The sequence below is a fragment of the Nycticebus coucang genome, chromosome 20, assembly GCF_027406575.1.
Source record: "Nycticebus coucang isolate mNycCou1 chromosome 20, mNycCou1.pri, whole genome shotgun sequence".
NCBI classification, from domain to species: Eukaryota; Metazoa; Chordata; class Mammalia; order Primates; family Lorisidae; genus Nycticebus; species Nycticebus coucang.
Window position 1 is genome coordinate 65686271 of NC_069799.1, and position 27095 is coordinate 65713365.

The 27095-nt window shown below is 44.8% G+C and overlaps 2 protein-coding genes and 1 non-coding gene across 5 annotated transcripts in view; 2 read left to right on the forward strand and 1 right to left on the reverse strand.

The window, feature by feature from the left end:
- Positions 1-5592, forward strand: part of LOC128572268 (aldo-keto reductase family 1 member C15-like) — a 29783-nt gene extending 24191 nt beyond the window's left edge. For both annotated transcript variants that reach the window (XM_053572089.1, XM_053572090.1), the window contains one exon: positions 4907-5592. In XM_053572089.1, the coding sequence (XP_053428064.1) occupies positions 4907-4949 (43 nt within the window). In that variant the 3' untranslated portion in view covers positions 4950-5592. The remainder of the gene's footprint in view (positions 1-4906) is intronic.
- A 3180-nt stretch (positions 5593-8772) lies between these two features.
- LOC128572270 (aldo-keto reductase family 1 member C3-like) lies at positions 8773-24837 on the reverse strand. 2 transcript variants are annotated; one of them, XM_053572091.1, is made up of 10 exons: positions 24683-24837; positions 21134-21301; positions 20070-20186; positions 19619-19705; positions 18865-18942; positions 18313-18435; positions 15082-15191; positions 14637-14802; positions 11724-11806; positions 8773-9008 (listed from the first exon to the last, which is right to left on the reverse strand). In XM_053572091.1, exons 1-10 carry the CDS (start codon positions 24773-24775, stop codon positions 8966-8968), a joined length of 1068 nt encoding a protein of 355 aa, XP_053428066.1. In that variant the 5' UTR covers positions 24776-24837; the 3' UTR covers positions 8773-8965. The 2 variants fall into 2 exon arrangements, with proteins under 2 accessions (XP_053428066.1, XP_053428067.1); XM_053572092.1 differs by lacking the exon at positions 19619-19705.
- A 1854-nt stretch (positions 24838-26691) lies between these two features.
- LOC128573207 (U8 small nucleolar RNA) lies at positions 26692-26824 on the forward strand. Its single transcript, XR_008376365.1, has one exon. It is a non-coding gene; the product is annotated as a U8 small nucleolar RNA (small nucleolar RNA).
- Positions 26825-27095: the final 271 nt, after the last annotated feature.

Genomic DNA, 27095 nt, shown 5'->3' on the forward strand with positions numbered 1-27095 from the left:
GGGAAGGCAGAGCTTGCGTGTGTGTGCCTGGGAAGGCAGAGCTTGAATGTGTGTGTGCCTGGGAAGGCAGAGCTTGAATGTGTGTGTGCCTGGGAAGGCAGAGCTTGCGTGTGTGTGCCTGGGAAGGCAGAGCTTGCATGTGTGTGTGCCTGGGAAGGCAGAGCTTGCATGTGTGTGTGCCTGGGAAGGCAGAGCTTGAATGTGTGTGTGCCTGGGAAGGCAGAGCTTGCGTGTGTGTGCCTGGGAAGGCAGAGCTTGAATGCGTGTGTGCCTGGGAAGGCAGAGCTTGCGTGTGTGTGCCTGGGAAGGCAGAGCTTGAATGTGTGTGTGCCTGGGAAGGCAGAGCTTGAATGTGTGTGTGCCTGGGAAGGCAGAGCTTGCGTGTGTGTGCCTGGGAAGGCAGAGCTTGCGTGTGTGTGCCTGGGAAGGCAGAGCTTGCATGTGTGTGTGCATGGGAAGGCAGAGCTTGCATGTGTGTGTGCCTGGGAAGGCAGAGCTTGCGTGTGTGTGCCTGGGAAGGCAGAGCTTGCATGTGTGTGTGCATGGGAAGGCAGAGCTTGAATGTGTGTGTGCCTGGGAAGGCAGAGCTTGCGTGTGTGTGCCTGGGAAGGCAGAGCTTGAATGTGTGTGTGCCTGCGAAGGCAGAGCTTGAATGTGTGTGTGCCTGGGAAGGCAGAGCTTGCGTGTGTGTGCCTGGGAAGGCAGAGCTTGCGTGTGTGTGCCTGGGAAGGCAGAGCTTGAATGTGTGTGTGCCTGGGAAGGCAGAGCTTGCGTGTGTGTGCCTGGGAAGGCAGAGCTTGAATGTGTGTGTGCCTGGGAAGGCAGAGCTTGAATGTGTGTGTGCCTGGGAAGGCAGAGCTTGCGTGTGTGTGCCTGGGAAGGCAGAGCTTGCATGTGTGTGTGCCTGGGAAGGCAGAGCTTGCATGTGTGTGTGCCTGGGAAGGCAGAGCTTGCATGTGTGTGTGCCTGGGAAGGCAGAGCTTGCATGTGTGTGTGCCTGGGAAGGCAGAGCTTGCATGTGTGTGTGCCTGGGAAGGCAGAGCTTGCATGTGTGTGTGCCTGGGAAGGCAGAGCTTGAATGTGTGTGTGCCTGGGAAGGCAGAGCTTGAATGTGTGTGTGCCTGGGAAGGCAGAGCTTGCGTGTGTGTGCCTGGGAAGGCAGAGCTTGCATGTGTGTGCGCCTGGGAAGGCAGAGCTTGAATGTGTGTGTGCCTGGGAAGGCAGAGCTTGCATGTGTGTGTGCCTGGGAAGGCCGAGCTTGCGTGTGTGTGCCTGGGAAGGCAGAGCTTGCATGTGTGTGTGCCTGGGAAGGCAGAGCTTGCGTGTGTGTGCCTGGGAAGGCAGAGCTTGCATGTGTATGTGCCTGGGAAGGCAGAGCTTGCATGTGTATGTGCCTGGAAAGGCAGAGCTTGCATGTGTGTGTGCCTGGGAAGGCAGACCTTGAATGTGTGTGTGCCTGGGAAGGCAGAGCTTGAATGTGTGTGTGCCTGGGAAGGCAGAGCTTGCGTGTGTGTGCCTGGGAAGGCAGAGCATGAATGTGTGTGTGCCTGGGAAGGCAGAGCTTGAATGTGTGTGTGCCTGGGAAGGCAGAGCTTGCATGTGTGTGTGCCTGGGAAGGCAGAGCTTGCGTGTGTGTGCCTGGGAAGGCAGAGCTTGAATGTGTGTGTGCCTGGGAAGGCAGACCTTGAATTTGTGTGTGCCTGGGAAGGCAGAGCTGGCATGTGTGTGTGCCTGGGAAGGCAGAGCTGGCATGTGTGTGTGCCTGGGAAGGCAGAGCTTGCGTGTGTGTGCCTGGGAAGGCAGAGCTTGCATGTGTGTGTGCCTGGGAAGGCAGAACTTGCATGTGTGTGTGCCTGGGAAGGCAGAGCTTGAATGTGTGTGTGCCTGGGAAGGCAGAGCTTGCGTGTGTGTGCCTGGGAAGGCAGAGCTTTAATGTGTGTGTGCCTGGGAAGGCAGAGCTTGAATGTGTGTGTGCCTGGGAAGGCAGAGCTTGAATGTGTGTGTGCCTGGGAAGGCAGAGCTTGAATGTGTGTGTGCCTGGGAAGGCAGAGCTTGCGTGTGTGTGCCTGGGAAGGCAGAGCTTGCATGTGTGTGTGCCTGGGAAGGCAGAGCTTGCATGTGTGTGTGCCTGGGAAGGCAGAGCTTGCATGTGTGTGTGCCTGGGAAGGCAGAGCTTGCATGTGTGTGTGCCTGGGAAGGCAGAGCTTGCATGTGTGTGTGCCTGGGAAGGCAGAGCTTGAATGTGTGTGTGCCTGAGAAGGCAGAGCTTGAATGTGTGTGTGCCTGGGAAGGCAGAGCTTGCATGTGTGTGCGCCTGGGAAGGCAGAGCTTGCATGTGTGTGTGCCTGGGAAGGCAGAGCTTGCATGTGTGTGTGCCTGGGAAGGCCGAGCTTGCGTGTGTGTGCCTGGGAAGGCAGAGCTTGCATGTGTGTGTGCCTGGGAAGGCAGAGCTTGCGTGTGTGTGTGCCTGGGAAGGCAGAGCTTGCATGTGTGTGTGCCTGGGAAGGCAGAGCTTGCGTGTGTGTGCCTGGGAAGGCAGAGCTGGCATGTGTGTGTGCCTGGGAAGGCAGAGCTTGCGTGTGTGTGCCTGGGAAGGCAGAGCTGGCATGTGTGTGTGCCTGGGAAGGCAGAGCTTGCGTGTGTGTGCCTGGGAAGGCAGAGCTTGCGTGTGTGTGCCTGGGAAGGCAGAGCTGGCATGTGTGTGTGCCTGGGAAGGCAGAGCTTGCGTGTGTGTGCCTGGGAAGGCAGAGCTTGCGTGTGTGTGCCTGGGAAGGCAGAGCTTGCATGTGTGTGTGCATGGGAAGGCAGAGCTTGCATGTGTGTGTGCCTGGGAAGGCAGAGCTTGCGTGTGTGTGCCTGGGAAGGCAGAGCTTGCATGTGTGTGTGCATGGGAAGGCAGAGCTTGAATGTGTGTGTGCCTGGGAAGGCAGAGCTTGCGTGTGTGTGCCTGGGAAGGCAGAGCTTGAATGTGTGTGTGCCTGCGAAGGCAGAGCTTGAATGTGTGTGTGCCTGGGAAGGCAGAGCTTGCGTGTGTGTGCCTGGGAAGGCAGAGCTTGCGTGTGTGTGCCTGTGAAGGCAGAGCTTGAATGTGTGTGTGCCTGGGAAGGCAGAGCTTGCGTGTGTGTGCCTGGGAAGGCAGAGCTTGAATGTGTGTGTGCCTGGGAAGGCAGAGCTTGAATGTGTGTGTGCCTGGGAAGGCAGAGCTTGCGTGTGTGTGCCTGGGAAGGCAGACCTTGAATGTGTGTGTGCCTGGGAAGGCAGAGCTTGAATGTGTGTGTGCCTGGGAAGGCAGAGCTTGCGTGTGTGTGCCTGGGAAGGCAGAGCATGAATGTGTGTGTGCCTGGGAAGGCAGAGCTTGAATGTGTGTGTGCCTGGGAAGGCAGAGCTTGCATGTGTGTGTGCCTGGGAAGGCAGAGCTTGCGTGTGTGTGCCTGGGAAGGCAGAGCTTGAATGTGTGTGTGCCTGGGAAGGCAGACCTTGAATTTGTGTGTGCCTGGGAAGGCAGAGCTGGCATGTGTGTGTGCCTGGGAAGGCAGAGCTGGCATGTGTGTGTGCCTGGGAAGGCAGAGCTTGCGTGTGTGTGCCTGGGAAGGCAGAGCTTGCATGTGTGTGTGCCTGGGAAGGCAGAACTTGCATGTGTGTGTGCCTGGGAAGGCAGAGCTTGAATGTGTGTGTGCCTGGGAAGGCAGAGCTTGCGTGTGTGTGCCTGGGAAGGCAGAGCTTTAATGTGTGTGTGCCTGGGAAGGCAGAGCTTGAATGTGTGTGTGCCTGGGAAGGCAGAGCTTGAATGTGTGTGTGCCTGGGAAGGCAGAGCTTGAATGTGTGTGTGCCTGGGAAGGCAGAGCTTGCGTGTGTGTGCCTGGGAAGGCAGAGCTTGCATGTGTGTGTGCCTGGGAAGGCAGAGCTTGCATGTGTGTGTGCCTGGGAAGGCAGAGCTTGCATGTGTGTGTGCCTGGGAAGGCAGAGCTTGAATGTGTGTGTGCCTGAGAAGGCAGAGCTTGAATGTGTGTGTGCCTGGGAAGGCAGAGCTTGCATGTGTGTGCGCCTGGGAAGGCAGAGCTTGCATGTGTGTGTGCCTGGGAAGGCAGAGCTTGCATGTGTGTGTGCCTGGGAAGGCCGAGCTTGCGTGTGTGTGCCTGGGAAGGCAGAGCTTGCATGTGTGTGTGCCTGGGAAGGCAGAGCTTGCGTGTGTGTGTGCCTGGGAAGGCAGAGCTTGCATGTGTGTGTGCCTGGGAAGGCAGAGCTTGCGTGTGTGTGCCTGGGAAGGCAGAGCTGGCATGTGTGTGTGCCTGGGAAGGCAGAGCTTGCGTGTGTGTGCCTGGGAAGGCAGAGCTGGCATGTGTGTGTGCCTGGGAAGGCAGAGCTTGCGTGTGTGTGCCTGGGAAGGCAGAGCTTGCGTGTGTGTGCCTGGGAAGGCAGAGCTGGCATGTGTGTGTGCCTGGGAAGGCAGAGCTTGCGTGTGTGTGCCTGGGAAGGCAGAGCTTGCGTGTGTGTGCCTGGGAAGGCAGAGCTTGCGTGTGTGTGCCTGGGAAGGCAGAGCTGGCATGTGTGTGTGCCTGGGAAGGCAGAGCTTGCGTGTGTGTGCCTGGGAAGGCAGAGCTTGCGTGTGTGTGCCTGGGAAGGCAGAGCTTGCGTGTGTGTGCCTGGGAAGGCAGAGCTGGCATGTGTGTGTGCCTGGGAAGGCAGAGCTTGCGTGTGTGTGCCTGGGAAGGCAGAGCTTGCGTGTGTGTGCCTGGGAAGGCAGAGCTGGCATGTGTGTGTGCCTGGGAAGGCAGAGCTTGCGTGTGTGTGCCTGGGTGCCAGCGGGGACGGGGCTGTACCTCGAGCATTAACACAACTGGATCTTCACGGTCTTTGACGGTGTGGCCAAGGCGTTAATAGACGGATTTCCTTTCTCTTCTTCCAGTGCTGTCAACCACCCTTATTATCCATTTTCGGAAGAATATTGACCGTCAGCCATGGAATGTGACTGCCGGAAGTCCCCGCGTCTCGGCTGTGGGGAGAGGACACCTGTCGCTGGCGGAGGGGATTAGAAAGCAGTGTTTGTAGTTTCTGGTTGCTTGCCCTTCATTTCTCTTTCATTTTATGAAATAATAGAGACGTCAACATGAGGTTCATTGTTTTTCCCGTTTATTAAAATAATACACATAATTACAAAAAACTCAGAAAATGAAAAAGAAAAGATAGAGAATAAAAATAGCCTATAGTTCTCCCATTCAAAAATATTTAGTATTTGTTGTATTTTCCTTCATGATTTTCCTATGCGAAGGTACGTGTTTGTTTTTCCGAGAGTTTTTGTGAACTTGAAATCCTCTTTGACAGGCAGCTTGTATCCTTTTATTTCCATAAGTATGTTTCCAAACTGTTAAATATTTATTTTAAAAATTCTAGAATTATATCCGTTGCTTGAAAACAGTGCATCTTATTAATTAACTTAGTTTCTTGATCATCTTCACACCTTTGGGCAGGTTTATTAGTTTTTGCATATTGAAACACCCATTTATTCATTCAACAAAACTCTACTGAACATGCTATGTCATGCTATGCCAACCTGTAAAGTAAGCAAAAATAAAGTGAAATGACATAAAAAAAGTCTACAGCCCCGTTTGCAGCAGATTGTGGCTATGATAATACCGGAAGAACTGTCTGGCTGTTAGAAATCCGCATGTTCCCGATGTGACAGGTTCTGTGTGGTCGCTCCCCTTTCTGCACGTATCATAAGCAGGGGCAGCAGCTGCCCTTCACTCCTCACTACCTTTTCAAGAAATTTATAAGGGGAACAGCCTTGGCATATATAGAACTAGCTGCCTTCAAGAAATAAAAGGAATGTTTACTGTCCAATCATTCAAAGAAACAATAAACCCCTTCCTAACGGCAGGTGGAGGGAGAGGCCATGTGAAAATGTCCCCTTGGCCTCTGAAGTTTCCTGAAACATCAAGTGAGCAAGGCAGATGGATCAGAGAGAAGCGTCCAAATTCATCAGTGTGCACGGTGAGGGCCGCCGAGTCATTCTCCAACACCCAGTGGCATTAGACGTTTATACGCCTTCTGGAAAGTGCAGAAAGAATGGGAGCTCAGAGCCACAGCTAGACACAGTTTATGGTGGCAACTCAGGTTATAGTGACCAGACAGGTTTCAGTGGAAAGTGCGGAGGAGGCCTGGCTGGCCCTGGTGGCTTTGGAAGGTGGGTGGAAATGCACAGGTCGAAGAGCTCAGAGAGAGGAGATGGCGAATGCTCTTTCAGATCCTGAAAGGTGCCGGACTCTCAGGTTCTCCTTCCTACACTGGGCAAGGGAAGCACTCAGAAAGCCTGGCTGCAGCAGTGCAGATTTTCTCTCCTGAGCCAAATCTCCCCACGAATGACAGCTTCCAACCTATTCGTGTGTTTCCAGCCCTCAGGACAGCCCCATCTTGAAGTGCATCAGAACAGTGTATCTCGGGATGAAATACTGACAATTGCCAAGGATTGGGTTCAAGGGTGTTGCTCATCCTCCATTTTTACCTTTCCTTGTCTTTTTTTTTTTAAGTGATATTTGCATTCTTCTCATTGAGTCTTGTTTCTACTCTACTGCTTTCTTTTGTAGTTTCCATGGAAATGACGGACTGCCTCCTAAAGCCATAACCATCTATGTTGGAATCCATGTCAATTTAACTTCAATTCCGTACGAAACGACTTTTCCAAACTGTTTAAATATTTAAACAGTTTGTTAAATATCTGTGCCTCTCCACGTTACATTTTTGATGTCACTAATTACAACTTCATACATTGTGTACACGTTAACACGGATGTATACTTCTCTGAATGCAGTTTCATTTTAAATCTTGAAGAAAAATCGAGTACAGCTCAAACTTTCAAAAATACATGTTTTCACAGCTTGTCACACATTTTTAATTACAAGAGATCTTTGTACCTCCACTGGTTAGGAGGTAGAAATGTTAGGTTACTGCCTGACATTCTTTTGTTTCAAACTGAATTATTCCCTTTAGGATTTCTTGCAGGGTAGTTCTAGCAGCAATAAACGTTTTTAGCTTTTGTCTATTTGACATTGTCTCAAGAACTTCCTGATTTGGGAAGGTTGTTTTTGCCAGACATGGAATTCTTGGTGGATTATCTTTTTCTCTTCTACCACTTTGTCTCATCTCTTACGTTCTTTAGTGTGCAACATAAGAAATGTGTTACTCGTCTTTACCAAGATCCTGCCTACTTCATAATTTATGTTTTTCTTGTCACCCTCAGTAGAGTGCTGTGGCGTCACAGCTCACAGCAACCTCCAACTCCTGGGCTCAAGTGATTCCCTCGCCTCAGCCTCCCGAGTAGTGGGACTATGGGCGCCCGCCACAATGCCCGGCTATTTTTAGAAGCAGGGTCTCACTCTGGCTCAGGCTGGTCCCGGACCTGTGAGCTCAGGCAATTCACCAGCCTCAGCCTCCCAGAGTGCTGGAGTTACAGGCACGAGCCACCGTACCCGGCCCTCTGTTCACATTTCTTAATTTTTTTTCTCTTTAGACTCAATAATTTCAAAAGTCCTATCCTCAAGTATGTTCTTTCTTTTTCCTGCTGAAATCTGCTATTAAAACCTTCTAGTAAAATTGTCTGTTCAGTTTTCTTATTTTTTCAGCTCTAGGATTTGTTTGGTTTATTTTTCTAATTTCTGTAACATGTTTGATCAGTTTCTTCACATCCAGTTTTCTGGCGTTCCTTTAGTTCTTTGTCAATATTTTTCCTTAGCAATTTGGTCATATTTAAGATAGCTATTTTAAAGTCTCTTTCTACTCACTTTGATGACTGTGTTTCTTCAGGAATGATTTCTGCCAGTTTGTTTTTTTTTCTTGTAATGGACCATGTTTTCTTCCTGTGATTTTTTTTAAAATTGGGCATTTGAAAAATAGATACCTCTCTTACTTTATGCATATTTTTTCTGTGTCATGATGGTCATTAACTTATAAGCCTGGCGTGTTCTTAGTTTTGGAGTCAGCCCAACATTAAAACTTTAGTTCTTCTCATTCTTTTCTAAACATGCATCTTGCCTAGATAGTGTGTGCCATCTTTGTTTGCCCCAAATACACAAGTGCCTTTGAATACTTTATTTTTTTATTAAATCATAGCTATGTACATTGATATGATGAATACTTTAATATTTCAAATATTTTCCCCCTCCCTTCTCCTCAGTGCCTTTCATGGTCTGGTATGAAAGGTCTGTATCTCTACCTCTAATCTCTTGTCCATGGCATCTTGTGGACATCACTCTGTGTGCACATTTTCAGTGGTTACAAACTATCTCACTGAGTCAAAATATATTAATTTACCTATTTGCCAATTTATTTTGCTTCATTTTCTCAGGAAGAATTATACAGAAGCGATCAGGTGCTGCCTGGCTGCTAATGACTCCTAACCCCTCCTCCTGGGCTGTTGCCATCCCCCTCCCTGACCACGGCTCACAAGGATCCCTTATTCCTGGTGCTAGAGGGGTCCCTTGACTGTCATCACACTTTTGATAAACGCCTATCTTCCAGAACCTAGCAGTGTGTTTTCTTCTTCCTCAAAAGCTAAAGACACTCTGCTTGACAAATACCTGTGACCTGCCCCTTCTACAGGGGCTGGAAACTCCACCACGTCCATCTCAACAGTGTCTATAAATCATTTTTTCCCGCCTCTCACTTTCTGCCCCCTAAAGTCCTAGGCAAATCCATTTTGGGCCCTAATGAATCAGAAGAAAGAAAACGTACAAGCAGCAGACATGGGAGCAGAGGAAGAAACTTCAGGGGAAAATGTTCAATTTTTTCATAGTGACATAAATTTATTGTCCTCCCTTCCTAACCTGGGAAGGTGGCGTAGCTGCCCGAGGTTGCTAAGTGATGTGGAATTAACCAGAGGTCACGCCTCCAAGGAGCAGCTCCGGGAACACCTTCTGTGTCGGTGGACACAAACAGAAGCTCTCAGGATGAGTCATGAGACCGCTCCATGTCAATATTCATCGTAAAACGGGTAGTTAGGGTGGCCAGCAAAGCTGAAAGAGAAAGAATAATGCCCCAAATGGGGATGTGTAATGATTCCATCACTAGGGTGGCAGCAAAGTGATTTCTAAGAAGCTGCCGCCAGGGTGGAAGGCCCACAGTTTATTTCCTGACTGTAGGATCTGTCCTTCTTACTTTCATGAACACGACTTAGGGAGTTTTTTAAAAATAATAAATTATTGGGCGGCGCCTGTGGCTCAAAGGAGTAGGGCGCCAGCCCCATAGGCCGGAGGTGGTGGGTTCAAACCCAGTCCCAGCCAAAAACTGCCAAAAAAAAAAAAAATTACTCAAATTGTATTCCCTGACCTAGAACTTAACACACAGAATCAAATGTCCAAACATTCCTCTGCCTCTGCCAACAAAACAAGGGGATATTCTGCTTTTTCTCTTCAAAATCCTCAATGAAAGCTGAAACTCTTTCTGCATTATTTAGAACAGGAACAAACCTGCTGCCTGCTCATCACTTACAGGTACTGCTGAGTGTTAAAGGTGATTACACTTCCAGGCATTAATTCACTAATTACTTACCGCCTACCTTCTGCAACGTATTGCATAAGTTTCAGAAATGAGAAATTGTTACATATAATATAGAGTTTCATATCCCAGAGATACAATGCACTAAGGAAAATCTTTATTTGGAAATAACATCAAAAATAAACCGGTGAACAAATGACTTCTTTTTCTCCTCTCTCTTCTCTATTTTTTAAAATGGACCCCAGAGTTAAGGAATGGATTTAATCAGGACCACTTATTATAAATATTCACTTGGTGGGAAGAAGGCCATGTGCTTGCTGTTTTCTCTTATTTGTCATAATTACCCTTTTCATTCCTTTTCCTCTATTATAATAAAAGATCAACCATGATGTGCCATCCTGCTTACACCTGTGCATGAATTATCTTTTCATCTCTATCATCTGTTAAACCTCCAGGGGCAGCAGGAACATCCCATCTTCCTTTTCCCTCGTCCCAATAAATATTCTTCAATGAATCCTAGATTCTTAGATCATAAAGAAATAGTAAAAATCTTTTGTGGACTATAAATTATCTTCAACAACGGAGCTTTTGTTTCTAAGTTCTGCTGTTTTCAATTTCTTCTCTCTAAAACATCTTCCACTTTCACACTGAGCTCTCCTGCTGCAGACAATCTAAACCAAACACTACTCTGCCTCATTAAAGAGCCCTTTCCAGAGGCAAATGCTGCTTCTGGCTCATGAGCAACCAACCCACAAGAAAAAAGAAAGAAACTAGAGAGACTCTGGAAGACGTTGAACCTAAAAGCTTTTTGCATGGCTAAGGAAATAATCAACAGAGCAAATAGACACTCTACAGACTGGGAAAAAATATTTGCAAGCTATACATCTGTTAAAGGACTGACTTCCAGAATCTACGAAGAACTCAAACAGATCAGCAAGAAAATAATTATCCCATTAAAGGCAGGCAAGAGACATAAATATTAGTTTTTCAAAAGAAGATAGACAAATGGCCAACAAACACACAAAACCTATTCAACATCACTAATCATCAGGGAAATACAAATTAAAATCACAGTGAGCTATCACCTTACCCCTGTTAGAATATGGCTTTTATTAAAAAGTCCCCAAATAGTAAATGCTGGCGTCAATGGAGAGAGAAAGGACACTCAGACTCTGTGGGTGGGAGCGCCAACTAGTATAGCCTCTGTGGAAAACAGTCTGGAGAGTCCTCAAAGAATTAAAAGTAGACTTACTGTTTGATCTACCAATCCCACTACCCAGAGGAAGTAATTTTATCTAAAAGACATCTGTACTTGAACATTTACTGCAGCACAATTCATAATTGCAAAACTGTGGAATTAACTCAAGTGCCCACCAATTCATGAGTGGATTAACAAAATATGCCACTCAGCCATAAAAAAAATGGAGAAATTAATGCCCTTTGCAGCAATTTGGATAGAACTGGAGACCATTCTCCTAAATGAAGTATCTCAGGAATGGAAAAACTGACACCTCATGCACTCTCTAATAAATTGGAACTAACTACTGGGCAGACATGTGAACAGGGGGAAGTAAAAGTCATTAGAAATCAAGCAGAGGGGAGAAGGGGGGAGGAGAGGAGGGGAAGGACAAAACCCTACCTAATGGATGCGATGAACACTATTGGGGTGATGGGCACATTTGTACCCCTGATTCAAACCTTACCAAAGCTATCCATGTAACAAAAACATTGGTGCTCCCTTAATATTTGGAAATTTAATAATAAAAAAAAGATTAAAACACTAAATTGACAGCATCTAGTGAACATTCCAGGTAGGGGATATGGGAATTTCTGGCATGGACCTTAGGTTGATTAATCTGGTAAGAACTTCAGCAGGTTTAGCTAGAATAAGATATAAACAGAGATTTGGAGACACATAATTAGGCTACACTGGGCATATCCACAGCATATGTCCACTAGAATGTGGTAGACAGGAGAGGTCCAGGTGGGAGATGTTGACTCAGCAGTCATATCATCTGCTCTGGAAAGTTCCATGGATGCAGAAGTGCCAGGGCACATGGTGACCTGGGGCCCACTCACCGTGTCAAATATGAAAGGTGAATTCCAGAAAGCACCTGTCTCACCTCCAACTCCAGCTGGCCTTGCCTGTCTGGTGTTGGGGTAACTTTTAACACCCATCCTATAGTCTTCCTCAGACAACAAATTGAAAAAATACATTTATGAAAGGTACTTACAAAGGAAGAGTAATATATCGAACATTTCTGTTCACGTTGTCTAGGGCTTTCATATCCTCTGAAGTCAATTGGAATTCAAAAACCTATCACATGAATAGAAAATTTTCATTATTTTTAGATTACATAATAGCCAATCAAGAGTATCTGAGCATATCAAACACCATGGTGCAGATGAAGCACTTAAAACATCTGGTAAGTTTCCAAATGTTGTGAAGGATGTCAATCCAAACACTTGGTATAATATACGGAAACCTCTCAGAGAACCACAGGCAGATAGGAGCTCTGAGAAGGAAGGAAAACCAGAGACCTTCTTCAAACTTGAACAGGTCATGTGCTCACAAGGTCCAGAAACATCTAGAGGCAAAAATTTTTTAGAGGCAGATTTTTGTAATATTTTAAGTAATCTAGTAAGTTTGATGAGTATAGTTGGGTTTGATATCTCACCAACAAAAAGTCCTAAAGTGAACATATTTTTTAAGCCATGGATTACACAAATACTAATGATGTCGTCTTCAAAGGGCACAGATCCTGGTTGCTGAGGACCTCACTGTCTAAATCTGAGAAATGGCAGTCATCAAAAAGATGTCACTAATTAATACATATTGAACCACATAGATCCACTATATTTGAAAATTTTCAAAATCGTAAGCATTTATGACAGCTCATAAAAATACTATGGAAATTATGAAATCTTTATGGATAAATCTAAGAAAATATGCACAAATTCCTTAAAGAAAAAAGGTATGACATTTTTATATATGTATTAAAGGACCACTTACATAACTGGAGATTCTTATCATGATCATGAATTAGAAATCTCAAAATGGCTACGAAGTCAGGCTTTCAAAATGATCTGCAATGTCATTGTAATTATCTACCAAAGACTGAAAATTTTACTCTTTAATGGAAGATTATAAGGTGATTCTAAATTTTATATGACAGAAGTCAGTCAAAAATAGCCAAGATACTCTGAAATAAGTGACGGAGTTAGTTAAAAGTTTTACCATTCTGGACAGGAAGACTTATGTTTCAATGTACTTAAGACAGAACAGTAAAGTAATTATATTTAAGTCAACTAAAGAAAGAAGAGAGGCCAGAAAAGTATTTATGGACATTTAATATGTGATAGAGTTGAAAAATCATTATCTGTAGGCAAATAAGGGCTTGTCCTCAGTTGCTATAGGAACATTTTGATGCCCACTTGGAAATTGTAATATCCATATTTGGATTCTTCTTCTTACATAGTATTAAAAAAATCCAGTTGAATTTCCAAATTAATTTGTAAGGAGAGGCTAGTAATAATTTTATAAGAAAATATAGTAGTATTTTGTAATGTTTCAATATAGAGAAACTCATTAACTAGAAGGGAAAGGCATGAACAGCTTAATTACATTAACATTAGAACATTTGTTCATGCAGGCAGAGGGCAAAGAGAAACACAGACACAGTTGGGGATTTGGAATGTAAAAGAATATGTGTGTGTATTCACATTACGTCCTAATCTGAATGTAAGAGATTATCTACAGCAGTGATTCTCAACCGTTAATTACTAAATTATTTTTTAAAGAAGTTCAAAGTACAGTAAGTGTATTCTTTTTTTTTTTTTACTTTATCAATGTAATTTAAGTGTACTGTGCAAGTTTAATTATAGGTTCAAGTGTGCCATGAGATAAGAAAGGTTGAAAAACACTTATCTGGAGACAGAGACAGAGAGACAGGTTAGATTAATTAGAAATGTTGAATTAGGCATTCAGCGTTTCCCAAGTCCCTGTAGCCACCCTCACATTCCTTTTAAAATAAAAAGCTGTTTCTCTTCCCCTCCACTTCATTCTGGCCTGGCCTCTAACTTGCATTGGTTCATAGAATTTTCTAGAAGCACGGGTGAGCCAGCTCAGAGCCCAGACCTAGAGGGACAGTGCACCTGTCCACCCACTGCCCTGGGCTGGCGCTGCGTGAGGAGGTGAAGCCGGGCTAGGTGGCTGGAGGGTGGAGACTGTACCGGGCAGAGGGAGCCCCCAGGCCGTGCCGGTGACCACCGCAGGGCACAGCCGCGCCCCTCATCGTCCCCCTTGCACGTGCGGGAGCCCCAGGAACAGGAGAGCTTGACTTGAGTTCAGCCGAGCCCAGGCTAATTCTCATACCACAGAATCATGAGCGAAGAGAATTGTTCCACATTAAACCTCTGTGTTGAGGGGTTCTTACAGTACAACTCTACCTGTTGCTGAAATTACACTTGCATACATGTAAAGACAGAGAAAACAAAATCAAATAGAAAAAGGGAAACAGGCATTTCACCAGGAGAAAACTAAGAGGCAGAATACGTGTAAATTAGACCACGTGAGTATTCAGAGACATCACACACACACACACACATACACGCACGCACGCGCGCGCACATCTGGAGACCAAAGACCCTTCCACCTCGTCCAAATCCTTCACTTCAGAAATGGAGGTAAGGACACGTCCCTGCTGGGGAGACAGAGCCCCCTGCGAGGCAACGCTCAAACCCAGATCTCCGCTTGGGGCCCTGCGGACCTCTCCCGCCAACTGCTTGTGCTGCCGGGAGCGGGAGGAACCCTGGGGGGCGCGCAGAGCAGGCACGGGGGCGCGCAGAGCAGGCACGGGCGCGCAGAGCAGGCACGGGTGCGCACAGCAGGCACGGGTGCGCGCACAGCAGGCACGGGCGCGCAGAGCAGGCACGGGCGCGCAGAGCAGGCACGGGTGCGCACAGCAGGCACGGGTGCGCGCACAGCAGGCACGGGCGCGCAGAGCAGGCACGGGCGCGCACAGCAGGCACGGGGGCGCGCACAGCAGGCACGGGGCCATGCACCGCACAGGTCTAGGGCATCTGGAGCTGTCCGGGAAGCCCCCATGCCCGACCATGTCCAGGAGCCCAGGCCCAGCCCCCGTCACCTGCATGTTCTCTCGGATCCGATGCTCATTGTAGCTCTTGGCCAGCGCCACGACCCCTCGCTGCAGCTGGTAGCGCAGGGCGACCAGGGCCGGGGTCCGCTTGTGCTTTTTGGCCAGGGCACATAGGACTGGGTCTTCCAGGAGGACGGGGGAGTTCGGGTCCACCCTGGAAGGAGGGCGACAATGCTGAGCTCCTGAGGCCGAGTATTGGGTCTGAGCCTAGCGGGGGCTTCCCAAACAGACCCAGGCGTTCACTGTACACCAAGGCTTCTCCAGGGTGGTCCCGGGCCAGCAGCATCAGCGTCTCCTGGGATGTTGTTAGACATGCAACTTCTCCCCTGTCCCTGAGCCACCCGACAGCTAACTCCAGAAAACGGAGTGCGGCATCACCAAAACAACTTTTAGTCAGAGTGATATTTTAGGTAAACTGCTACTGTCGCATTACCATCGTTCATCTCGCTGGGTCCCCAGAGCACTGTAGGCCACAAGGACGATGTCGTGGGCCTTGCAGAAATCCAGCAGCTTGCTCTGGTTGAGATAGGGATGGCATTCCACCTGTAGATGACCCAGACGGCAGGCATCAGGTTATGTGGAACCGTAACATCAAGGTGAACAAAGCTTAAAAATAACATAAGCTGAAATAATGTGAACTAACGACCAATTTAAAAAAAGAAATTTTATATCTGTCTCTTGAAATAATAAATAAAAATTTCACTTCTGAAAACAATCAACATTATGAACAGAACTTTGAGTTCTAAACACCTTTGTTTTCTAAAAGGAAACGTGTAGAATTCAAGGTCTGGGACCAAGTACAAACATGCTGAACCACGGACATTAATTTCTCTCAGAAAGTAAGAATTTAGTAAGTGACTCAGGAGGGCAAGACTGATTGACCAAAGAATAAATTCAGCAGGAATCCCACTGAGAACATTTGGGTAGATTTGAGTATCAAAATGAATAACGAGGAAAATTAATTTTAAAGCACAAGGAAACAAAAACTCTTGAGTTCATAATAATGAGGGAGAAAAAAAGAGAAATGTTTGTTCCCACCCATGGTGATTATTACACTAATTTCTTTCTCTGGATATGGATAATTAAAGAAATTCAGTTAAGCTTTTACCTTGTATCACAGAAATAATTCTATTTTATCCTGACTTGATGTGTTTTTTTCCTCATTAAAATGACAGATAAGAAAAGTAAAAACAGTGGTTCAAAGTGAGAATAATTATTTAAAACCCCAAGGAAATAAATACAAGATGGTAACAAGAATACAAAGCAAAGAAATAAAAAATCATTGATGTGGGGCGATGCCTGTGGCTCAGTGAGCAGGGCCCTGGCCCCATATGCCGAGGGTGGCGGGTTCAAACCCAGCCCCGGCCAAACTGCAACAAAAAAATAGCCGGGCATTGTGGTGGGCACCTGTAGTCCCAGCTACTCAGGAGGCTGAGGCAGGAGAATCGCCTAAGCTCAGGAGTTGGAGGTTGCTGTGAGCTGTGTGACGCCACGGCACTCTACCGAGGGCAATAAAGTGAAACTCTGTCTCTACAAAAAAAAAAAAAAAAAAAAAAAAATCCTTGATGTGTAGTCAACCATTACCTGAATATTTGTTATGGAATATGATTCATCCTGTTGACAATTATGACCCATCAGATTGCTAGTAATTCTAAGAGAAATGCATGTTTACCAAGAACAGATCTGGTGGCCAGTAGTTCAACCAAACGATCAAATTCTGGCACTAATAGTTAAGCAACTTGTCAATATGTCCTGTCTACTGTGGTGCCAGTTGAGGGCCACAGCATGCTGAGAACATTTTGGTGCCAGAAATGTTTAACCCTAATGGATTAAAACATGAAAATCTAATTTCTAATTTTCAGAGACTTGGAAGAGACAAATAATTCACTGATATCAAAGTAAAATAATTGGGCCAGGGATGGTGGTTCATGCCTGTAATCCCAGTACTCTGGAAAGTGGAGGTGGGTAGATTGCTTGAGCTCAGGAGTTCAAGACCAGCCTGAGCAAGAGTGTGATCCTGTCTCTATTAAAAAAAGTAGAAAAATTATCTGGGCATTGTGGTGGGTGCCTATAGTCCCAGGTACTCAGGCAGCTGACGTAGGAGAATTGCCTGAACCCAGGAGTTTGAGGTTGCTGTGAGTTATGATACCATGGCACTTTACCCGGGGGCAACAGAGCGAGCCTCTGTCTCTAAATGAATAAATAAATAAAAGTAACACAATCTGAAAACCTCAATTGGATTATGGTTAAAAAAAGATTCCAGTGGAAATGTGAGCAGTGACTGAACTCCAGAGGATGTGAGGGTAATTTATTGTTGATTTCCTTGATATAATATTGACACTTTAGTTGGGAGAATACCTTCATTCCAATGACCTCCTTTTAAAAGTTTGTGGGTGCAAATTGTCATCTCTACATTTACTTTGAAGATGTTCAGCAAAGTATCATAGACAGATATACATGTGTACGCAAATATACACACATACAAGTACCTATGCATTTGGCAGTGTGGACAAATGTTAACAAACATGGGATGTCCTGTGGCATTCTTTTAAATTTTCCAGGTTATAAGTATCTGCACGTGTGTGAGAGATAGGGCCTTTCTCTGTCTCCCAGACTGGAGTGCAGTGGCATCATAACAGCTCACTGCTTCCTCTAATACCTTGGCTCAAATAATGCTTCTGCCTCAGCTGCCTGAATAGCTGCAAATACAGGGGCATGCTGCCACATCAGGCGAGTTTCTCTTATTTTTGTAGATAAGAGGTCTCTCTATGTTGTCCAGGCTGGTCTTGAACTCCTGGCCTCAAGTGGTCTTTCAGCCTCCACCTCCCAAAGTGCTGGGATTATAAGACTAAACCATGGCGTCCATTCAATTTTCTGAATTGTTGAAAATTGTCAACATTGCTTGTCAACCACGGACCCTTCCTCTTTGACTCCAAGTTGTAGAAAGTGAAGTAGAGCCCAGGAGCCTGTGCAGAATGGGGCGGGCGGTGGGGGGAGCAGGCTAGGATGTGGGTGGGCGCAGGGAAGCTCCAGGCTCTGCTTCATCAGCCTCAGTGTTGATTTCATCCACCATCAACAGGTGTCTCCACAACAGCTAACTTCCTTCCTCTTACCTGATGAATTCCATTGTCTCCAGGTGATTATTAATGTGTCTATGTATGCCTGGTCAAAAATCATTCTACGGCAAAGATGCTGAGATGAAGGACTCAGGCATCTGAACCCCATTTCGACCCCCAGAACCCCCCTTGTCTAATTCTCTTCTCCTTCCTTGCTGCCCATACCGCACCCGCACGGCCTTCCCACCTGTTCTCAGTCCCCTGCTAATCACCTCACCCATCAGTCCCTGGGCACCCTTCACAGCTCCGGGAATGACCAGTCCCTGTCCCCAGGTCTGATCTACCAGTCCAGGCCTCCTTGACCAAGTTCACCTCTCCAACTTATTGTACACACTTCTGCTCTGAGCTCTCCCCAAATTTGACTAAGACTTTTCCAAGCAGAGATACAACTGAAGGTCCCCCATGCCTCTCTAGACAGGGGCTATGCTGTGCAGAATCTTCTGCTCCACAAAGAGGAGACAAATGGGAGGGAACGTCAGATGGCCACGTGTCAGGAGAGCAGGAGGAAGGACAGAGGAACAGGAAGGAGACGGGTCTGCCGAGCTCACCTGGTTGCAGACGGGCTTGTACTTGAGTCCGGGCTTGTTCAGGATCATGTCCAGCTGCCTGCGGTTAAAGTTGGACACCCCAATGGACTTGGCCAATCCAGCGTCTTTACACTTCTCCAGGGCCTGGGGAGGGAGGAATTGTGAAAGATCGTGTGTGCAGATGACGATCAATGCAGGAAGATAACACTGTCAAAAGATCACCAGCTTTCAGGAAAGGACAATGAAACCAGCAGGCAATCACTGTCAAAGGAGAAGCAGAAACACAGTATGCAGGGACAATGCAGGCATGGCCAAAGGAAGAAGCTCTGTGTTCCCTTTAGGAAACGAGAGATTCCAATGAAGGAAGGAGTTGCTGGACTTTCTTTTGCCTGACTCCCCTTTAAGGTTTCTCACCATGGCATTGCAGTCATGGTGTCATCCCCACAACCACAGCAAATGTCCATTCCCAAAGCTCCAATTTCTGGAACCAGCGGGGCTCCTCCCCGGTGGAAGGTGGGAAGCAGACTCCCTGCCTTTGTCTTCCTCCTCTCTGCTCTCTCCCCAAGCACTTACCTCCCAGGTGGCACAAAGATCCACACTGTCATATATGACTTTTCCATTTTCATCAACAGGAAAAATCTTCTCATTTGGCTAAATGAGAAGCAGTCATTTCAGTAATGTCACAAATTAAAGTCACCACCCATAGCCGCATTCCCTGGTCCATTTAGGGCTGGGACACTAGTCATGTGAAGGTGAGTGCATAGTCTACTATAAGTATAAATAAATTCCTTTTCCCCAGGTCACCGGGGTCTCATAGGTGACTTATATTACTGTTGTCTGCCCCTATACGTTCCTCCTGGGAAATGCCTCTCATTCACTGGGCATCACTCATCAGTGCAATTTTGACTCAGGTGAGACAATCAAAGTTCCTGTTCTACAGAAGCACGTGATGGTTCATTGCCAAGACCACAAACCAGACACGGTCAAGAGAGTCTCTTTTCAAGATTGATTTGAACACCATAGAAGCTCTTCTGTGTTAATGACCATGAGGCCTGCACTGCTTCAAAACAGTAATTCCCAAACATGGGGAAGGGCTAGGACAAAAATCCAGCAAACCTGTTGGGATTACACAGATGAGGATGGAGAAAAGGACCCATTTTGAAGACCATGTCAGATCCTGCCATACAACCAAGGCTTTACCTTCCCATGTACATGATCCAATAAACTCTCTTGCATAAATGAGCCTGAGTAATTTTTTATAAATTTAAATTAAAAGTCATACATCAAACACAGAAATCAATGGGTAAGCGAAACTAGAGAGCTACACCGTGAGAAGAGGCAGCCGTGGACGTCGAGTTTCCCAAATTCCCATTGGGGCTTTCCTTTGACAGCCACCTGGTGAGTTCCGCCAAATCTGTTTCAGCATAGAATGGGGAGAGATGGAGAAGCTCATGATCCAGAAGTTGGAGCACCAGCCGTGTGACATCTGTGTCTGTGACCATCCCAAGACGTGGACTGAGAAGCCACGACTGGGACAGAGCCTTGAACGTGGCCATAACTGTTTTCTCATGTTTTTGAGGATGCTGTGCTCTTCTGATTTTACAGGCACAAGGCAGGATTCAACCTTTACTCAATAAAAAAGAATTAGGACTTAGGGTTCCTCTCTAGTGTAATAAATCCAACATTCTCTTAAGAAAGAGCTTAATTTAACACTCCATGTAAGCAGTGACTGTGCTGACAACAGAAATGTGTGAGGTTTGACCATACAAGTTGTCTACCTTCAAAGCCACTGGCATATGAATAAGGCAGAGGTCAACATAGTCCAACTGTAGTTTTCTCAGTGATATTTCCAGGCATGATCGGACCAACTCTGGTCGAAGGAAAGTGCTCCAAATCTGTGGAGGTTAGAGAATGGAAGTTGTGCTGAATAAATATTTCACCCAATTATTAGTTTGATTCACCTGATAGATCTTTTCCCCCAGGCTTTCAAAGTGATGACCACTGGTCAAAAATTATTCCATCCTTTCTTGTGTTTCCTTCGGATGTGATCCTTTCTCATGAAGTCTATTCATATGAACAGATAAATAATGGATAAATAATTAGTATATATACTGACCTATGGAAGTAAATTGCTCAAAAAATAAAAATTGTTGATTGTTTAATAAAAATAAATATGTTGCTTAGGATAGTACATCTCATTTATAAGTAATTATGTTTGTAATTTCCCTTTATAATAATATAGTTTTTCCAATTTTAAAATCAGGTATATCCAGATGACGTAGAATGAATTTGAAGAATTTCTTCTTTTTCTATTGTCTGTAAGATTTGGCAGGATCTGTTTTTTCAAATTATCTTCTATTTTTATTTATAAAAATTAGTTGTCTATTAAAAAATAAATAAAAATTGTTTCAAGAAATACAGTTGTGTCTGTTACCTACATTATTTTGATACAGTTTACAGAGTGTTTTAATACATAACTTGTCTTATCTCTTCAACTCTATGGAGAAGAATAAGTATCATTCTTTTATGGAACTAAAGGGAACAAAGGTTTTAACACACTAACGTGCTGGACCCAATTGAAGACATTTTAGTGATAAGGGTTTAATACTCGCGGTATTCTCTTACTATCACTTTTTCTCTCTCTGATAAAGATTCATTAGTCATAGGTATTCAAAATAAGAAATAATATATTCAGAAATAGAAAGGCATGCAGGAACTAAGAGAAACTGTGATGTGATCATAGATTCATCTAATTGTATAGGCCATGCTAAAACATTCCTATTTGAGCTGAGGCTCCCACCACGTTCCATCGTGCCCTCACCAGCACCCCGTGACACTGCACCTTTGACGTGTAGAAGATGTCTTCTCTCCTCACAGAGCCGTCTGCAATCTTGCTGCGGATGGCCAGCCCAACCTGCTCTTCATTTTCATACAGGTAAGCAGAATCAATATGGCGGAACCCAGCTTCTATGGCCCATTTGGTGGCCTCCACAGTCTTGCTCTTGTCAACCTGGAGGAGCACCAGAGGTAGGATTAGGAGGCCCCAGTGACTGAGAGGAAGCTCAGGCACAAGCAGTGACCTTCATGAGAATCAGCTTTTCCTCATCTTGGGTTATTTCTGCACGTGGGAGGAAGAACCCATTCCAGTTTTCCTGGATTATCTTGGATACCAATACAGGCTAAGCATCCCTTGAACTCCTTCCATCCCAGGCAATCTCCTGTTGTTCCCCAACATGGAGGTCCCCAGGAACACCTCCACATTCAGGAATTTGTTGGAAAAAATTAAGAGTACTTACTATATAGTTTTACTTAATAGTCATAATTAGAGTTTTATACAATTTTATAAATTACCTCAGGAAAATGGTGCATGGAAAGAAATATGGAAGAACTGTGGTGTGAGTGTCCTTGGGTCCTCTCCCTGGGACATCACACGGAGCACACTGTGTTCACCAGCATCCTATCCTGACAACACGTGGGAAATGCTGTCCACAGGGAATGTTCTTTAGATCCTCAGTTTCTAGGTTTCACTGGGGTCTGGTTACTTAGAGACCTTCTGCGGCACGTGCCAAGAATCCAGAAAAGAAATAAGGTCTACGCACAAGCAGTTTAGGCACAACCACAGTTCTTATCAGCCAGGAAAGGACAAGACATCCAAGTTCTCAGGTACTGGCCGGGGTCTGACTTTGATACAAGTGCACTATGGAGGGTGTTGATCTGTTATCTGTTATGTTGATCTGTTCTACACAGCCACTGTGTCTGTATCACAATTGTGGACATGCACATGAGGGGTAAAGAGGTGTATCCTATTTATATACAGCAAATTAACTATAGCTTGTAAGAAATTAGCAAAAATTGGGCGGCACCTGTGGCTCAAAGGGGTAGGGCGCCGGTCCCATATGCCGGAGGTGGTGGGTTCAAACCCAGCCCTGGCCAAAAACCACAAGTAAATAAATATAATAAAAAGCAAAAAAAAAAAAAAAAAAAAAAAAGAAATTAGCAAAAATTAGGCTCAATGTTCCTGCCAGTGAAATGTAAAATTATTATCTTATCTACCAATTTGGATAAATATTTGAAAGTGCATTTGTTAAATGATAAAATCCTGAATGAAGGAAGCTATCTTTTGTTTCTTTTTAGACATTTCAGAAGCTTTCTTTTTCTGGTGAAATTACAAGGAGAAGAAGATTTCTCCTGGGGCTTCCTGCCATCCCTGACACCAGGCTCGATTGTACTTTGGTGCAAATTGACCCAGGCTGGAGCCTCAGGAGGTCCTCATTTTCACTTCTCTTTCTTTTTTTTTTTTCTTTTTTTTACTGTTGTCTGGGGTTTTATTTCACCTTTAAAAAATGCAAAAAGTTGTTTTTATAGTTAAGACTTAATTACACGATTATTATATTTTTGTCAATTTCTATGTGCATTGCCCTCTGGATTATTTCTTTTTTTTTTATTAAATCATAACTGTGTACATTAATGCATTTATGGGGTACAATGTGCTGATTTTACATACAATTTAGAATGCTTACATTAAACTGACTAATGTAGCCTTCACCTCTCTTACTTTTTGCAGTAAGACATTTATACTCTTAATAGATTTGACGTGTACCCTTGCATTATGCACAATAGGCGAGGTCCCACTGATTACCCTCCCTCCACCTACCCCCCGCCCACCCCTCCTCTCTCCTTCCCTTACCCTCCTCTTCCCTTCTTCATTCTGGGCTATAGTTGTGTTTTATCATTCGTATGAGGTACAGATACGAATTGCTGCCCATTGCTATTAATATCATACTTTAAAGATCTGGAAAAAATAGTACTTTGTTTTATATGGAATCAGAAAAAACCTTCAATAGTCAAGACATTACTCAGAAATAAAAACAAATCAGGAGGAATCATACCACTGGACTTCAGGCTATACTGTAGATCAGAACAGCATGGTACTGGCACAAAAACAGAGAGGTAGATGTATGGAACAGAATAGAAAACCAAGATAGCTCCCAGACACTTATCATCATTTGATCTTTGATAAGCCTATCAAAAACATAAATTGGGGGGCAGTGCCTGTGGCTCAAGGAGTAGGGCACTGGCCTCATATACTGGAGGTGACGGGTTCAAACCTGGCCCTGGCCAAGAAACTGCAAAAACCAAAAAACAAAAAAACATACATTGGGGGGAAAGATCCCCCTTTTTAACAAATGGTGCTGGGTGAATTGGCTGGCGACTTGTAGAAGACTGAAACTGGACCCTCACCTTTCACCATTAACAGAAATTGATTCTCACTGGATAAAAGATTTAAACTCAAGACATAAAGAAACTTGGAGAGAGTACAGGGGAAACACTTGAAGAAATTGGCCTGGGAGAATATTTTACGAGGAGGACCCTCCTGGCAATTGAAGCAACACCAAAAATATATTACTGGGATCTGATCAAACTAAAAATCTTCTGCACAGCCAAGAACACAGTAAGTAAAGCAAGCAGACAGCCCTCAGAAAGGAAGGAGATATTTGCAGGTAGATATTTGCTGACAAAGATTCGATAACTAGAATCCATAGGGAACTCAATACATTTGTATTGCAATGTAAATGATTCCTGTCAACTGTCTTCAAAATGTCGCTATGCATATCCTTGTCGTATAGATGAGAACCTGAGACTCAAACTGTAAGTACCTTGTCCCTGGCCACACAATTAATCACCTGAGGACAATATTGGAATGAAAATTTTGGCTCGGCCCCATAGCTCAGTGGTTAGGGAGCTAGCCACAAATACCGAGGCTGGCGGGTTCGAGCCCGGCCAGGGCCTGCCAAGCAGCAGTGACAACTGCAACCAAAAAATAGCCGGGCATTGTGGCGGACACCTATCTCCCCAGCTACTTGGGAGGCTGAGGCAAGAGAATTACTTAAGCCCAAGAGTTTGAGGTTGCTGTGAGCTGTGCTGCCACTGCACTCTATCATGGGCTACAAAGTGAGACTGTCTCAATAAATAAATAAATAAAATTTTCTTCCAGCCTAGCAGTAGTTCTGATTATCATTCTTCTCAGTTACTATGTGTGCATATATGTATGTGACATAAGCTTCTCCCCTTATCCCTAAATACTTCAGTGAGTATTTGGAAAATAACAAAAATAAGGATGTACTCTTACATAACTATGTGTTCCCTGGATTAAAAAATTTATATTGATGTAATATTACTTTCTAATATACACACCTAATTAAAATTCTATTGAAAAAAAAAAAAGAAAGTGGACTTCCTGTTTTGCTCACTTTCAAGTCAGAGGACCAGCCCTCATCCCCATCCCCCAACCCATCACTTCCATACAAGCCAGGTCAGCGTCCGCTTATCCGGGGATAGTCTCAACATCAATAAGGCTCTTGGACTCTCAACTCCAAGAGCCTATTGTTACCTCGGGAGGTATGTAGGTGCCAAATCCCAGGACAGGCATGAAGTGACCGTCATTCAGTCTCACTCGCTGATGTTCCAGATCCATTGGCTGCATGTCTTCTGGTCAAGCAGGGCATGTGTTTTTCTTCTGCCTTCACCAATTTTATAAACACAGGTAGGCTCTGCCTCATGTGACAATGTCCAAGGGTCAACCAATGACACTTAGGAGCAGAGGGGTGATGTAACATCCCACAGAGTGAGATGCAAATAAAAACCAGCCATCATATTCTTGTTGAAAGGAGAATCATTACTTAATAATTATATAATAATTACTTTCTTAATGAGACAATTTTTTTCCTATCCAAGATCAATATACACTTTCATAAGCTACCGTAGGAAATTTATGGAACAAATAGTGATGGTGTTAAATCTCCAGTCAGAGAGAAGAGCCATCTGTATGCTTCATGTCTTTTAATGATCTGTTTCAGTTCTTCCATGAAGAGCAACTCTAGCATTATTCCCTGGCCTGTATCCAGGTCTGCCAGCTGGAAGAGTTCCCAGGGTCTCAGAATGGTATGCTTCACAGAGCTTCGAGCATGAACCTGAAGCCAGTCAGAAATTTCTGCAGTATAATATGGATTCAAAGGTACTAGAAGGGACTGAGGTCTTCTAGTTTGCTGCGGCTGGTATGTGACAGGCAGCCGTTGAGCACATGGAGGTAACCAGGAGCACAGGGATGCCTGTCCTGAGCTTCCCATTTGTGTGATCTGCCTAATAAGTTTCAAATTCTGATGCCTCAGCTCTCTCCCAACCAGGAGGAAGTTCTTCTCACTCAAGAGGGTGAGTGAGTTGTGTTTGTGTTATGATCTATGTAATATTTCCTCCCTGTCATTGTCCAGTCTGCAGACCAGCCGGGAGGAAGGGGTGAATCTTCAGAGCCACGGCTAGCTAAATTTCCTAAAGATGTGGCAGCAACATTAGGCCATAAATCTCCATAACTCTGTGGACGTCAACATCAGCTGAAGTAGTTCTTCAGTTATATCTACATGTATTGTAAATATGTAACTACTTTTTTTAGTTTAGGTAATCTTCCAAAATACACAGCACTCTCAGATATTAGTGATTCTGAATTATTGATGAGTTTCAATTATTGACAAAATGTTGAACATGTTAATTGTTTGATTTTATACAATAAGCTTCTTTTCTTTTTTTTTTTTTTGAGACAGAGTCTTATTATGTCACCCTCGGTAGAGTGCGTCACAGCTCACAGCTACTCAAACTCTTGGGCTTAAGCGATTCTCTTGCCTCAGCCTCCCAAGTAGCTGGCACTACAGGTGCCCACCACAACACCCAGCTACTTTGTTGTTGTTGTTGTCATCATTGTTGTTTAGCTGGCCAGGGCTGGGTTTGAACCCACCAGCCCCAGTGCATGTGGCTGTCGCCCTAACCACTGAGCTACAGGTGCTGAGCTGACAATAAGCTTATTAAACATATTTTTGTGGAAATGGAAAACAAACAAAAAAATCCAGTTAGAAATCTCTTTTTTTGATCATGCCACAATGAAGCCACTTCTTGATTATGGGTCATTTACAAATGGAAACAATTGATTACCTTACCCTCCTCATACAGACACACACAGACCCACACGCAGATGTCTGCATACAATTTAAAGGAATAACTGATGAGTATGTTTGAAAAAGTTGATCCTCGAGAAAACATTTAATAATTGAAAAAAATCTTGCCATTTTTCCTTTATAACTCTATTTTGTTTCTTTTATCTTAGAATTGTAATAGGACTACCTGTTTCTTGGAGCACTGATTGTTATTATAACAGCCTTTAGATTTTTGCACGTCATTTGCAATATGTCATTAGTGCTTTGTAGTATTTCTGTCTTCTGCCCAGGTTTATAAGAAACTATTATAAAGTAACTCCTGGAAAAAACTGATACTATTTCATAGAATGTATGATCTTTGTTTAACATTATCAAAAACAATAACCCTGGAAACGTGTTATGATCAATTGGTGAGTGATGCTGACATGGGGAAATGCTTGCCTGTTTCTCCTTTTGGAGGACAGACTAGTACATTATAAATGAAGTTTGATGAAAGAGGATTAAAGTCTCTTGAAATCAGAACTTGCAGACCTGGGTTGCTTCTCTCTGATTTTTCCTGAATAAAGGAAGCAAAATTGGAAAATAGGTAAAAAATTTTTATTTCAGAATATGACAGGGGTATAGATGTTTTGGTTGCGTGAGTTTTTGTGAGTCAAAGTTACGAGTGTGCCCATCACCAAGGCACTGTGCACTGGGCCTGCGAGGTGTAGATTTAACTCTCCCTCTTCTCCCTCCCATCTGCTTGAGCTGTACCATCATGTGAGCATGTGAGGGCTGGGAAATTAGTTCCAATTTAATAGTGAGTTCATGTGGTATTTGTTT